The 12,554-nt window shown below is 42.7% G+C and overlaps 1 protein-coding gene across 1 annotated transcript in view; it reads right to left on the bottom strand.

Annotated features, from left to right (window-relative positions):
- The window catches only part of LOC122816662 (ras-related C3 botulinum toxin substrate 1-like), a 581,445-nt gene extending 569,240 nt beyond the window's left edge, over positions 1-12,205 (bottom strand). The window contains exon 1 of the mRNA XM_044089614.1: positions 11,773-12,205. Within this exon, the coding sequence (XP_043945549.1) occupies positions 11,773-11,807 (35 nt within the window). The 5' untranslated portion in view covers positions 11,808-12,205. The remainder of the gene's footprint in view (positions 1-11,772) is intronic.
- Positions 12,206-12,554: the final 349 nt, after the last annotated feature.

Genomic DNA, 12,554 nt, shown 5'->3' with positions numbered 1-12,554 from the left:
AGTAAATAGAAAAAATATACATTTAATAAATACGTGGAAGAAAGACACTGGTCCCTTCTTGAGGAAACTGGAAATATGGATCTTTACTAAAGCCTTATAGTATAATCCTCCAGATAAGATCTGTGGTATGCAGTTTGTCAAGAAGAAGACAGTATCCTCCATGTGTAATCATGATATCTGGAACCTCACAACAGCTAAAAAAAACTCTTAGAAAATCACAACATTGCAGATCTCAATGGCTCCCCAATAGAAACAGCCATGTCCTTTAAATATTTAGGTTTAAGACAAGGACAGGTTACTTAACTTTGAAAGTCACATTGAAAAACATCAGGAAAAAGACCAGTTCCCTTTTATTCTGGTCCTGAACAATATCTCCCTAACAGAGCTGCAAAAGGCAAAAAGAGTCCTCCTTGCTCAACTTGAATACTAGCTCCCCATCACTGCCACAACATCTAAAAAAACTCATCTACTCTACATTCCCTTGAAAAAAAATCTGCCAATTCATTTCCAACCCTGACCACCATTAGGAACACTACTGCATCAAAATCTCCAAAGCCAAATGGCTACCAGTCTCTTACAGAGTTGAGCTACTCCTAGGGTCTCTGTTTTTTCAAATGACTTCTACCTCTTGCAGCTAAACTCTATAATAAAATCAACCCCCATAACCTCCACAACCACTCCAAAATAACTTCCTCACTCGAGACACACCATACCACACTGCAGTGTACCAACCACATCTCCATTTTTGCACCTAAACTCTGTCAATCCCTACCCATCACCTAAAAGACATCTCTCTCCTACACTCAGAGTACAACTCAAAGACACCTCCACCAAACATTTGACTAAGTGTTTTCCCACTGGACACACAACCTAACTCCCTCCTTACCTACATCTCTTCTACTTTGATCCTTTGTTCTCACCTGCTACTGCTTTCTCACTCACTACTAAAGTTAAATTCACATTTGTTTTCCTACCCTGTTAATAATATTTACATACTGTTTCAATTGTCCTTGGGGGTATCTACCTTCTATGATTTGCTTATGTTTGCAAATTTATTCTGTTTTATTCTTTTGTGAATTTCATCATCCAGGCTGTGCCTACAAATTACCTATTATGATCAGTGTACTACCCCTGTAAACAAAATAAATAGATATTTTCCATCTGGTGGATTGTTTTAAGTGCTGTTACAGACAACCTTGGACAACCTCATTTAATACATTTAAGAAATATTTTCCATTTTTTAAACAGCCAAAACTTGCTTTATGTTGCTTGCTTCAGTGGTACAGTCATGTTTTCAAAAGTAAGAAAGGTGAACAAATATAGGGTATTATTTGGAGAGAATATGAAGAATTAAGTCAACTATATATTTAAAAGTAAATGCTTAAAATTGAAAAAGTGATAAGATTACGGGACATATTCAGCAACATTTAGCAAACATCACCAACAGAAATAGCAGGATGAGCAGCAACATGCAGGGGGTGGGCAAATCAGACACACACATGCAAACGACTGCATAACTGCATCCAAATGAATGTTTTCATGCTAATGGGACTTGTGTATGCAAGATGATGAAATTACATATGGTATCATAACTCAAGAAACATAAATCCACCCTTAAGAGCTTTGACACTCATCTGTTCTGAACATCAAGACTTCTAAATGGACAGGAGCTTCACTGATCCTAATATGCTACAAACAGCTGCAGCTTTAGCTGAAGAAGACATTTTACAGACTGCTCTAGGAGACAGTATCCATGATTTTGCACATCGACACTCTATGCCTAGCAGCTGAGTCCAACAGCAGCTAGCATACCACCACCTCTAATCAGAACACTGTTCACTGTTACCACATGGAAAGAGACAATAAAGAAGTGGGATGTGTCAGCCACAGATGAAATCAAAGGAGCTGTATGGACTACTTACTCTAGAAGACAGCAAGATCTGTGTAGCGTTAACCATCCTTGCTATTTTTCAATTCCCAAAAGAGGATACATTAGAAATTTCACAGGCATCAACCTCCCAGATCCTACACCAGTTCCTTGGTGTAATGTTACTGCTTGTGGAGAAGCATATATGGTTTTCAAGCACAGAAGAGGATAGAATCAACATTATATGTGTATTTTAAAATACAGCCCATTTCCCTGAGGTCCTGGGGACCAATGATTTCACCAACATTGTCAATGAGGCCCCACTTCCACCACATGGTATCTGGTACATTAACCAGAAGGGATTTACCTCCACCAAATGTCTGGTGGTGTGCAATGTCCAGAGTATAACATGGAATATGGCTATGCACCTCCCAGGCAATTCCCATAATTCTCACATCTGGCTTGCAAAGCAAACTCTACCAGTGCTTCATGTCAGGTGATTTCCCAGAGGGTCACATAGACAGTATGATCACATACTGTTACACAGACAAGTCAGGCCATGTGGTTCCCATTTAAGTAGGTAGCAGGTCACTTAAAATTGTGCCCACTGTTGTGTGCTGTAGGTGATGAGGGCATGCCTTGGAACAGTGGATGAAGGTCTCAAGCCAAAACTCATGACTTCAGCTGATATATAACATCTACGCAAAAACACGGGTGTGATCCAGTGTTCACCATTATTGCCAAAGTAACCACCACTACACAATTTGTGCCAGCTCAGATAACAACAAAAAATACACCACAAGAAAAAGTCAGAGCTAGATCATGGTCTAGTGGGGCCCTAGGAAGAGTAATGAACTGCCCCCAGCCATGCACATATCCCATCATCCAATTACCATGAAACAAATGTTCAAACCTGCCAGTGTACAAACTATTTTCTTTTTTTTACTTTTACAATGATTACAGAGATTTGGATTTAATGTAAAACTGTTATTTCAAATTTTACAGCAAAAATGCTGACAGTCATTTGCTAAATAAAACAAAACAGTCTCACTCTGAAAACATATTTATCATGAACAGTAAACTTCTCTTCCCTTGAAACTCATTTTATGTAGTAAGACAACCAGATTCATAGGCTCAGAGGTAAACAGTAAGCAATCAGAAGCAGACTATTAGACGGCCAGTCAGCAACCAGTGACAAAAGGTAAGAATCAAACTCTGAACTTTGTGTCTGTGAGGTAAACATCTTAACCATTATGCTAACGTGTGTGTGTGTGTGTGTGTGTGTGTGTGTGTGTGTGTGTGTGTGTGTGTGTGTGTGTGTGTGTGTGTGTGTGTGTGTGTGTGTGTGTGTGTGTGTGTGTGTGTGTGTGTGTGTGTGTGTGTGTGTGTGTGTGTGTGTGTGTGTGTGTGTGTGTGTGTGTGTGTGTGTGTGTGTGTGTTCTAACCTGATTCCAGTTTATTTAAAATAAAATCCACCTCTTTCTTCATTTACCACTGCTCACAAGTTGGGGCCACTACCCTTTACACTGTTTCTTTTAAACTTTTTAAATTAATTATATTAACATCTATACTTCAACATTTTCCACAATTACATATTTAAAACAAACATTCTGCTAAAAATTTCCTATACTTTCTTTTTATTGAACTGCATGCCAATGTCTCCACATATTTTAGACAAAGGATAAATTGGATCACACAGCAAAGGCCAATGTCTCCACATATTTTAGACAAAGGATAAATTGGATCACACAGCAAAAGTATTGCTTCTCTAAGCCATAAACTGATGGAGGTGGTGGTGGCACACAATGAAAAGTAGAGTGGAAAGATGCTGCAACAATTCCAAACATTTGTATTTCCTCTAAAACCAGCAACCCAAACTGTGCCACCAAAACACAAAGCTCTACACTTTGCTGCATTAAACAAAGTACATCACATACACTAAATTAAAAGCAACAGAAGTCCGAAACATAAAATCAGAATAAATTGTCAAATACAGTGAACATAATCACTAATTCTGCTCGTGTATAATTTTAATATCAGAATTGTGAGTTCAGTAATTGGCAGCCCCTGTCCTTGTGATGACAAATTAAATTCCAGCCATAATGAGTTCTGCAAATTAATATCGTCAAAGAGTATGTCAGCATTTTTTTTTTAAATTGTGTTTTTATGAATGCATTCTCTTTCTGCATTCCAAGTTATGTAGAAAATACTTAGCTCTTTTGGATTAAATACATTTCCTACTGTTGACGGTCAAATGTTTCACTGTTCTTACTCTGTATTTCTACTTCAAATGCCAACATCTCTGACATTCAAAAGTGTATGTCATGTCCTTAAATTTTGTCATGTTACTGTTTTGTAAACATCTACACCATAACATCTGTAGTATGTACTGATCTGTGCCTAGTGGCTGGATCTTGGCAGATATGGGTCTGCAGTCCAGCCCACCTTATTCTTTTAATTAACTGGTGGCAAATAGCAAACCTACCAGTATAAGTAAGCATGACTGCAACCATTACATCTTACATGCTAACTAGGTCAGTATGGATGCAGGCCACTGCACCTTACAGTTCCTCCCAACAAACTACAAACTCAACGGTTTGGAACACAGTTTCTCACACATTTCCTTTCTTCCATGTGTCACAAAGAATACCTACATAAAAATATTAGATAATGTACATCCCATTACATTAGAAGGTGCAGTGATACTGAAATACCACCCATTTTAGCTTTTGATGTGGTGTGCCAGTTATGTTGGAAGCATCTCAAAAGGTAGTGTACAAGGCAGTATTAACTACTGTCATGCAGTCCCCTTTCCATCATCACTTGGTGGGTCACATCAGTCCCACATGAAATGATATGCCTCAGCAACAACATAAGCCACCCATCCATTATGTTATTGCTTTTCAATTTCTACCTTAAACAAAGAGTACTGCTGACCTATAAAAATGCATTGCTAGATGTAGACAACCTCTCAGCTGCTGGATGCCCTCAGATCTACAATGTTTACATATAACCTCAACTTACTCTGAGAAGAATAAAAGTGGACTTCTGAACCTGACCACTACAACCATTTTTTCCTGAAAAGAATTAATGTGGATTTCTGAACCCAGCCACTACAACCTTTTTTTCCCCTGACTGGTGACTCATTTTAGACCTACTCATAACTGTTTTGGTTGCAACCCTCTCTCGCCAGCTCATAACTCACCACGATGTCGCAATGAATCATGAGCAGGCTGGCAACCCCACAGCCATTACAGTCTACAGAAATAAAATAAGACACCAACTCATCCAGTTTACAACTAAAAATCCTGAACTGTTTGTGGTTGTTCCACAATACCTGTTTTTTTTTTCCTCCATTCACTTAATTCATACATTTGATAAAACATATTAGCATGCATGATATCCAAAATGCAACTAACTATTTTAAGTTCCCCAAGTTCTTCTTCTTGTGCCAGGACAGTGTTTTTCTGAATCATCAGTCCACACTTTAGCACAGTAAGACCAAAACAGGGTTGATTCAAAACCATATTACCATACTTCTTAAAGTGCAATTTAAAGCAAATCTGACTTGTGACTGGCTGCTGATATAACAAACTGCAAAAAAAGAAGTTATGTCTTACCATAACGTTCCATCTGTATTGTTGATCCTCGTTCAGTCATTACGCATGGGTATCGGTTCCGACCTCGGAACCAAGCCGGCTATTTTCCAAGCTCACATCAGCTTCAAACGCTCGAGCTAAACTCTTACCCACAATCCCCCTCTCCCTGTTACCTCAGATTGAGTTTGCAAGTCAACGAAGGTAAAGACTACCTCTGGTCAAATAACCTAAGAGAACCAGATGGTGAGATCCACTAGAAACCACAGGAGGGGGAAGGAGGGAGGGTTCATAATGACTGAACGAGGATCAACAATACAGACGGAACGTTATGGTAAGACATAACTTCTTTATCTGATATTGTTAATCCTCGTTCATTCCTTGCACATGGGACAGAGTCCCCAGCTACCTCTATTCCTGGGAGTCTCTCATGGAAGGACATTCCTTAGCACCATAGAACCGAAAGATGCTCCTCCCCTGGAGGCCAAATCCAATTTGTAATGATTGATGAAGGTATGAGGCGTAGCCCAAGTTGCAGCTGCACAGATGTCATGTAAAGAAGCTCTGGCATAGAAGGCAGCAGAAGTTACCACCGACCTTGTTGAATGAGCTTTCATGGTAGTAGGAAATGAGATATTACATTGTGTATAAATGAAGGTCACGCAGTCCTTCAACCATCTAGCTAATGTGACCTTAGCAACAGCACATCCTAATCTAGGCCCAGAAAAGGCCAAAAATAACTGGTCAGATTTACGAAAGGACCTAGTCCTGTTTAAGTAAAAACGGATTTGCCTGTGGATATCTAGGGTATGTAGGCAATACTCTCCTCTATTTGAATGATTGGGAAAGAAAACTGGCAATTCAATGGTTTGATTAATGGACATTTCAGAGATCACTTTTGGCAGAAATGATGGATTAGTTCTCAGAGACACTCTATCTCTATGAAAAATCATGTAAGGACTCTTGATACATAAAGCTTAAAGCTCAGAAATATGTCTGGCAGAAGTAATGGCGACCAAAAACAAGGTTTTCCATGACAAATGTTTGAGGTCGCAAGAAGAGGCTGGTTCGAAAGGTGGCATTGTCAGAGCTTGTAGAACTAATGATAAATCCCATGGTTGAATAGGTTCTCTAAAAGGTGGCTTCAGATGATTCACAACTTTTATGAAGGTCTTACACAATTTGTGGGACATAAGAGAGGAATCTTGGACACCCTCATGAAAATTAGAAACAGCCAAATGAACTCTAATGGAAGAGGCCAATAGACCTGATTGGAAAAGGTTGGCCAGATAGTCTAGTATTATCGACACTGGTGCTGAGAATGGATCTACTTGTTTATCTTTCAGCCAACAGGTAAATCTTTTCCACTTGCTCAGATAAGTAATTCTAGTGGAAGACTTATGAGATGCAATGAGAATGTCACATACTGGTAAAGAAAGATCATTCTGCCTGGCAATCAAGGGAATTGGAGTAGCCAAGCTGTGAGCTTCAGGCTGTTCAAATTGGGATGAATCAGGTTCTGTGGATGTGAGATCAACTCTGGGGTTGGATGGAGAATCCATGGTTGATCTAGTAGGTGAGGCCAAAGGAAGGGGAACCAAATCTGTCGAGGCCAATATGGTGCTATGAGGATCAACTTGCTCTTCAACCGATGGGCTTTCTTCAGAAACTGGGAAATGAGGGGGAAAGGGTGGGAATGCGTAAAGAAGACCCGAGGCCCAATCGTGGACTAGAGTGTCCCTGGGTGACTGTCCGGACGGGGAATCAGGGCGAAGTAGTTGCTGCATTTGCAGTTGGTCAGGGATGCAAAGAGGTCGCAGCAAGGACGGCCCCAGCGGTGGAAGATCTCCACCGCTATCAAGGGATTCAGGGACCACTCGTGAGGTTGTAGAATGCACCTGCTGAGTCTGTCTGCTATCACGTTGAAACTCCCGGGAATGTGCGTTGCTAGAAGAAAATGGTTGGTAGCCATCGCCCATTGCCATATCCTCATGGCCTCTCGACAAAGGGGGTAAGATTTGGTTCCACCTTGCTTGTTGTTGTACCAGACCACCACCATGTTGTCTGACTGAATCGCAATTGTCCCAGATGGTAGCAGGGGGTGGAATGCTTGCAACGCCAGAAGCACCACCCTCAGCTCTAGAGCATTTATATGCAGATGGGCCTCCAGTTCGGACCAAGTGCCTTGGACTGTCTGTCCCTGACATAGCCCCCCCACCCCATCAGGGAGGAGTCCGTGGTCACTGTGGCCTTGGGTTGCTGGGGGGAAAAGGGGCAAGACCATTGTGACAGACTGTGTGTCATCCACCAATTTAAATCCTGTTTGCACCTGTGAGTTACTCGAATCATGGCTGAAAGAGGATGCTGAAAGGTATACCATTGAGTGAGCAGTAGCCAATGTAGAAGCCTCATGTGAAACCTAGCCAGGGGGACAATGGTGATGGAGGCTGCCATGGAACCCAACAGCTGTAGAACCGAGTGAGCAGTGGATTTCTCCCTTGAAAGGATTGGAATCAGTTGTTGCTTTATCCTTAAAATTCTGTGCTCTGGAATGGCAGCTCTGCAGTTCTTTGTATCCAAGGTAATCCCTATGAACTCTGTCGACTGAGATGGGGTGAGATTGCATTTTTGCCAATTTATGGTTATGCCTAGCCTTTGTGCATCGAGGAGAGAGTATGCCAGGGCTTTTTCCAGTAGATGTCTGGTGGGGGTGGAAATGAGCCAGTCGTCTAGGTATGGAAACACCTGGAATCCTTGAAGTCGCAAGTGAGCTGTGACAACTGCCATACACTTTGTGAACACTCTGGGGGCTGTAGAGATTCCGAAGGGCAGTACTCTGAACTGGTAGTGACTGGCACCCGCACAGAAACGCAAAGGGACCTGACAGTAAAGGTCGCTGATGCAAAGGTGCGCTTCCCTATCCTGTCCAGGGTTCGGGACTCTTTGTTAGGCGGATGGACAGTCTGGCTTTCTTCTTCTGCCAGATCCTTTTTTGTTGCGGCCGCCACCACCAAAGCATCCACAGGAAGACCTTTTGACCAATGGGGATCCGTAGCAGGAGGGGACAAAATCTTATCTGGCCTCCGGGGAATAGCATCAACGGTGTCAGGAGTCTTCCAAGCATGCTGCACGATAAGCCGGACAAGATCATCGGCAGGTGGAGTAACCCAGGAGATAGGGGGCCGGGCGTGAAAAGCCTGCAGGAACACAGATTCCTCAGAGGTCGGATTAGAGGACTGCAAGTCACCTCTCTGTTTCAGGATCTCGAGGATATCACCAAAGGATACCTCAGAGGGTGACCGAGGGGATCCTTCCCCCTCATCAAAATCTGTGTCTTCAGTGAGGGACTCCTCTGTGGAGTCCATGTGCTTCCTCTTACACAAACTTTTCCGGTGGACTTCCTCAACGGGAGAAGCTGGGGAAGACAGCGGAAAAGGGGTTTCCTGTGGGAATATGTCCTGAGGCCTTTGCACCCGGCGTCCGCTCGGTTTGACTTGTGAAACCAGTGTACCAGAGGAAGGTGGAGGGATAGATAGTCCAGTATCGCCAGCAGCAGCGAAAGCCTTCTCCATCAGTTGGAAAGCTGGTCCACTTGAAGAGGAGTGAATGTCTAGGACAGGGGTCACCCCTCCCCTAAGTGGCTCAGCCTGCCGACCCGGAGTCCCTGGATGGCTGTGGAGCAGCAAACTATGCATGTCACAATGGACATCCTGGGTCGTAGCAAAACTTTCCTGCCACAAAGGCAACTGTGGTTCCTTAGTGAGATCCATAAAGGGAACCGCAGAAGGGGAAGACTGTGCTATATCCATGGACTTCAAAGGCAATGAAGGAGGAGAATAAGAAGGGGTCTTTGGAGACAGGTGATCACCTCCCAAGGACGGATAGTTCCTGGGGGGGTGGGATACCTCTGACCAAGCGCACCTGATCCACAAGACGCAACACATCGTGATCAAAAAGGCTTCTAGTGGACCTCACAGAGACTGAGGGAGAAACAGGCCTGTCCACAGAAGAGGCAAACTCGGTGCCCATCTCACCAGTCCACACCGAGAACAACGGTGCTGAGAAAGACTGGACTACGGGTGTCTGCACCGAAGAAGTCATCGGTGCCGAGGTAATAGTCTGCACCAACACAGGGATCGGTGCCAAAGTGGTTGTCGGTACCGAGGCTGGAACCGACAAAACTAGAGTCAACAATAAATGCGTCGGTTCCGAGTAAGATGCCGGAGCCAACGTGGTCAGGGTCTGCGCCGACTGAATGGTCGGTACAGATACAGTAGTAACAGCCCGAACCGTGGAGCCCCTCTGTGCCGATACAGTGAAGGCTGTTGGGGAAGACGGAGCCGAAACCACTAATGGAGCCGAAGGCCTCGGTGCCGAAGGTCTAGGCACCGAAAGTACTGGGGCTGACAATAAACGCACAAAGAGTGTGCATCAGAAGTAGGTAGTTTGTGTCCACAATCAGAACACCGTTTAAAACCCGGACTACCTTTCTTATCTGCCATAATAACAAATTAGCTAGCAGAAAGGGGTACCAGCAATGGTACAAAAGAATACCCGAAGGTATGAGAAATGGGAAAGATTACCAACGATGGTAAGGGGAGAATACCTCGCGGTAAAAAGGTAGAGAAAAGTGAAGAAAAACCTATAGAAAATATGGTCGCTAGATGCGATAGGGTAAGAGACAATGAAACAATGAAATAGAAACTTTTCTGACAGAAAAGTAAAATGAATGACTATTAAACAACAAATAACTGTACTTAGCTCAAGGGAAACGGCTTGACACGACCGAATGGCAACACGGCAAACGAAATCTTGGGTAACAGGGTGCGGGGGGTTGTGGGTAAGAGTTTAGTTCGAGAGTTTGAAGCTGACGCGAGCTTGGAAAATGGCCGGCTCGGTTCCGAGGTCGGAAGCAATACCCATGCGTAATGGCTGAGGCTTTTCCCGGTTAGGGGTCGCCACAGCGGAACTCCGGTCCGCTAATGATTGGCAGTTGATTTTTTACGTACCGGCTTGCCAGGCCTGACGCACAACCTTCAACGAAGGTACACCCATTCATGCATGTCTCCACGCAGAAGACGCTCTAGCTGAGAATTGAACCGGACAGCGTCTTACTGTGAGGCGACAACGCTACCACAGCACCACCCTTGCACAGCTACATAATCAGCACATCTGGGAACCTTCTAAACAAGCTAACCATTTAATGATTTTTGTAACATGAAGCCTTCAAAAGCAATATCACATCAAAACAAAATGATTCAATATTTTCTTGAACCTGTGGCCGAAAAAATCAGAACATTAAACACATTACTTCCCCTTGAATGTACATGATCATGGCATTTACTTTTAAAAATCAGCTAACAGCAACTGCACAGCAAAAAGTATGAATTCAGTGAAAATCACCCAGTGCATGATTCTGGAATGAAATGTTATGATTTTTTGGCTATATGCCCTAAGTACCTGAAATGTTCCTAAAAATAATATACAGAGTTTCCAGGTGTGATCATATTCCAAACAAAGGCATACACTACAGCAGTTCTTCTGATGTTGCAATAACATGCATGAATGAACCTGTTCCTAAAAAATAAATAAATAAAAATGTGTAACATCTTGTATGCCGTATACACGAAAAGAAAATGAATTTAAATTTAAGCCCCTGGTCCTACTTAATTACCGTTAAAATAATAACTACAAAACGTGCTTCCTCATTATGCTCATACAAAAAAAAGTTTGGTGGGGGGTGAAATTCTTTCCCCCAAAAAATAAAAACAAACGTCACATGAAAGCTCTGGTCCCAACAAAACAAACAAGTTAAGACACGGCTCTCTGACTTTTTCTTACTGGAAAAATAGGGAAAAAGGAAACTTCTCAAATTAGAGACACTTTTTTTTAATCACTGGAACTATTAACTTAGGGTGATGTTTAAAAAGAGAGACAAGAGGACACGAATCAACCTTTTTTTTCTGAAGTGAAAGACTCTGTAACTGCAATACTTTACTATTATTTACTGACTGTAATCCACCACCATGTCTTTAAAAGTCCACTTTTAGGAAATACAGAAAAAAAGATGAGCTAGAATTACAAAAATGAGAGGTGCGTTCCAAGTTTAATGTGACCTAAACTGTCAGCATTAATTTGTTCTTGTTCCAGGCAACTTAAAAAACACACAATTGACACACACAGCTTCTGTCCACCTGCACTGCTTGGCCGCGTCGAGTTTAGATGACCCTTCTGTCCTACCTGGTCAGTTTCCCGCAAAAGGCCGTACATAATTCCAAAGCAGCTTTATGAAACTTGCTAAAAACTCACCCGTCCCCAACCACCACGCATTTGATGTTTTTCATGTTCGGTTATCAGCTTCCAGTTGGGATTCTCGGACTACTGCTTGGCACAGTTAAATGGAAGGGATTAAAAGTTCATATAAGTATAGATTCGCTACTTCTAGTCGTCCCCTCTTCACAAGAATATGTTTTACAAACAGGCACCACCCCATTCCTGAGGAAAAAAATAACTTGTCTCTGACAGAAATCCACCGCCTGTCTCACCTACGTGCGCAGGCTGGTACAGTCACACCGTCTGTAAGACCCCGCCGCCACCCTCCACATCGGACACGCGCTCTGCACGGGGGGTTACCTCGCTGCGCCTGGTTCGGTCTGTTTGTGCAGAAGAATGTGAAGTTTCACATGTTACTGCATGTGGCGGCAGTCTGAAAGTTCAAGAATAAAGGGCTGATGTTAAAAATGTTTCGGTTGGTTACTGTTCCTGAATCACTGCGTGGGTATTTCTGAAAGGTACACAGTATCTATCCCTATAATAGAAAACACATTAGCAGAACGCAACATTTATGAATAATCACCTGGCATAATTCCACAAAATGTTGCCAGCGTGTTGCTGTTAATTTAGGTTCCACTGAGGATAAGTTCAGAAACTAATTTCAGGCTATAAAATAAGCTTTTACTCCGTTTACTTTCATTAAAATAATCGCACAGCAGCGCGACAGCTGTTAAAATCCAACATAGTACTTTGGACTGCAGTTTGAGAAAAGCTGTTCAAGGTTTAACTAAAACAGCAGCAGGGCTAGCATCCCGCGG

This window comes from Protopterus annectens, chromosome 12.part0, assembly GCF_019279795.1.
Source record: "Protopterus annectens isolate FY-2018-M chromosome 12.part0, PAN1.0, whole genome shotgun sequence".
In the NCBI taxonomy this organism is placed as follows: domain Eukaryota; kingdom Metazoa; phylum Chordata; order Ceratodontiformes; family Protopteridae; genus Protopterus; species Protopterus annectens.
The sequence above is the reverse complement of the archived record's forward strand: the minus strand, read 5'-3'. Positions and strand labels throughout refer to the sequence as shown.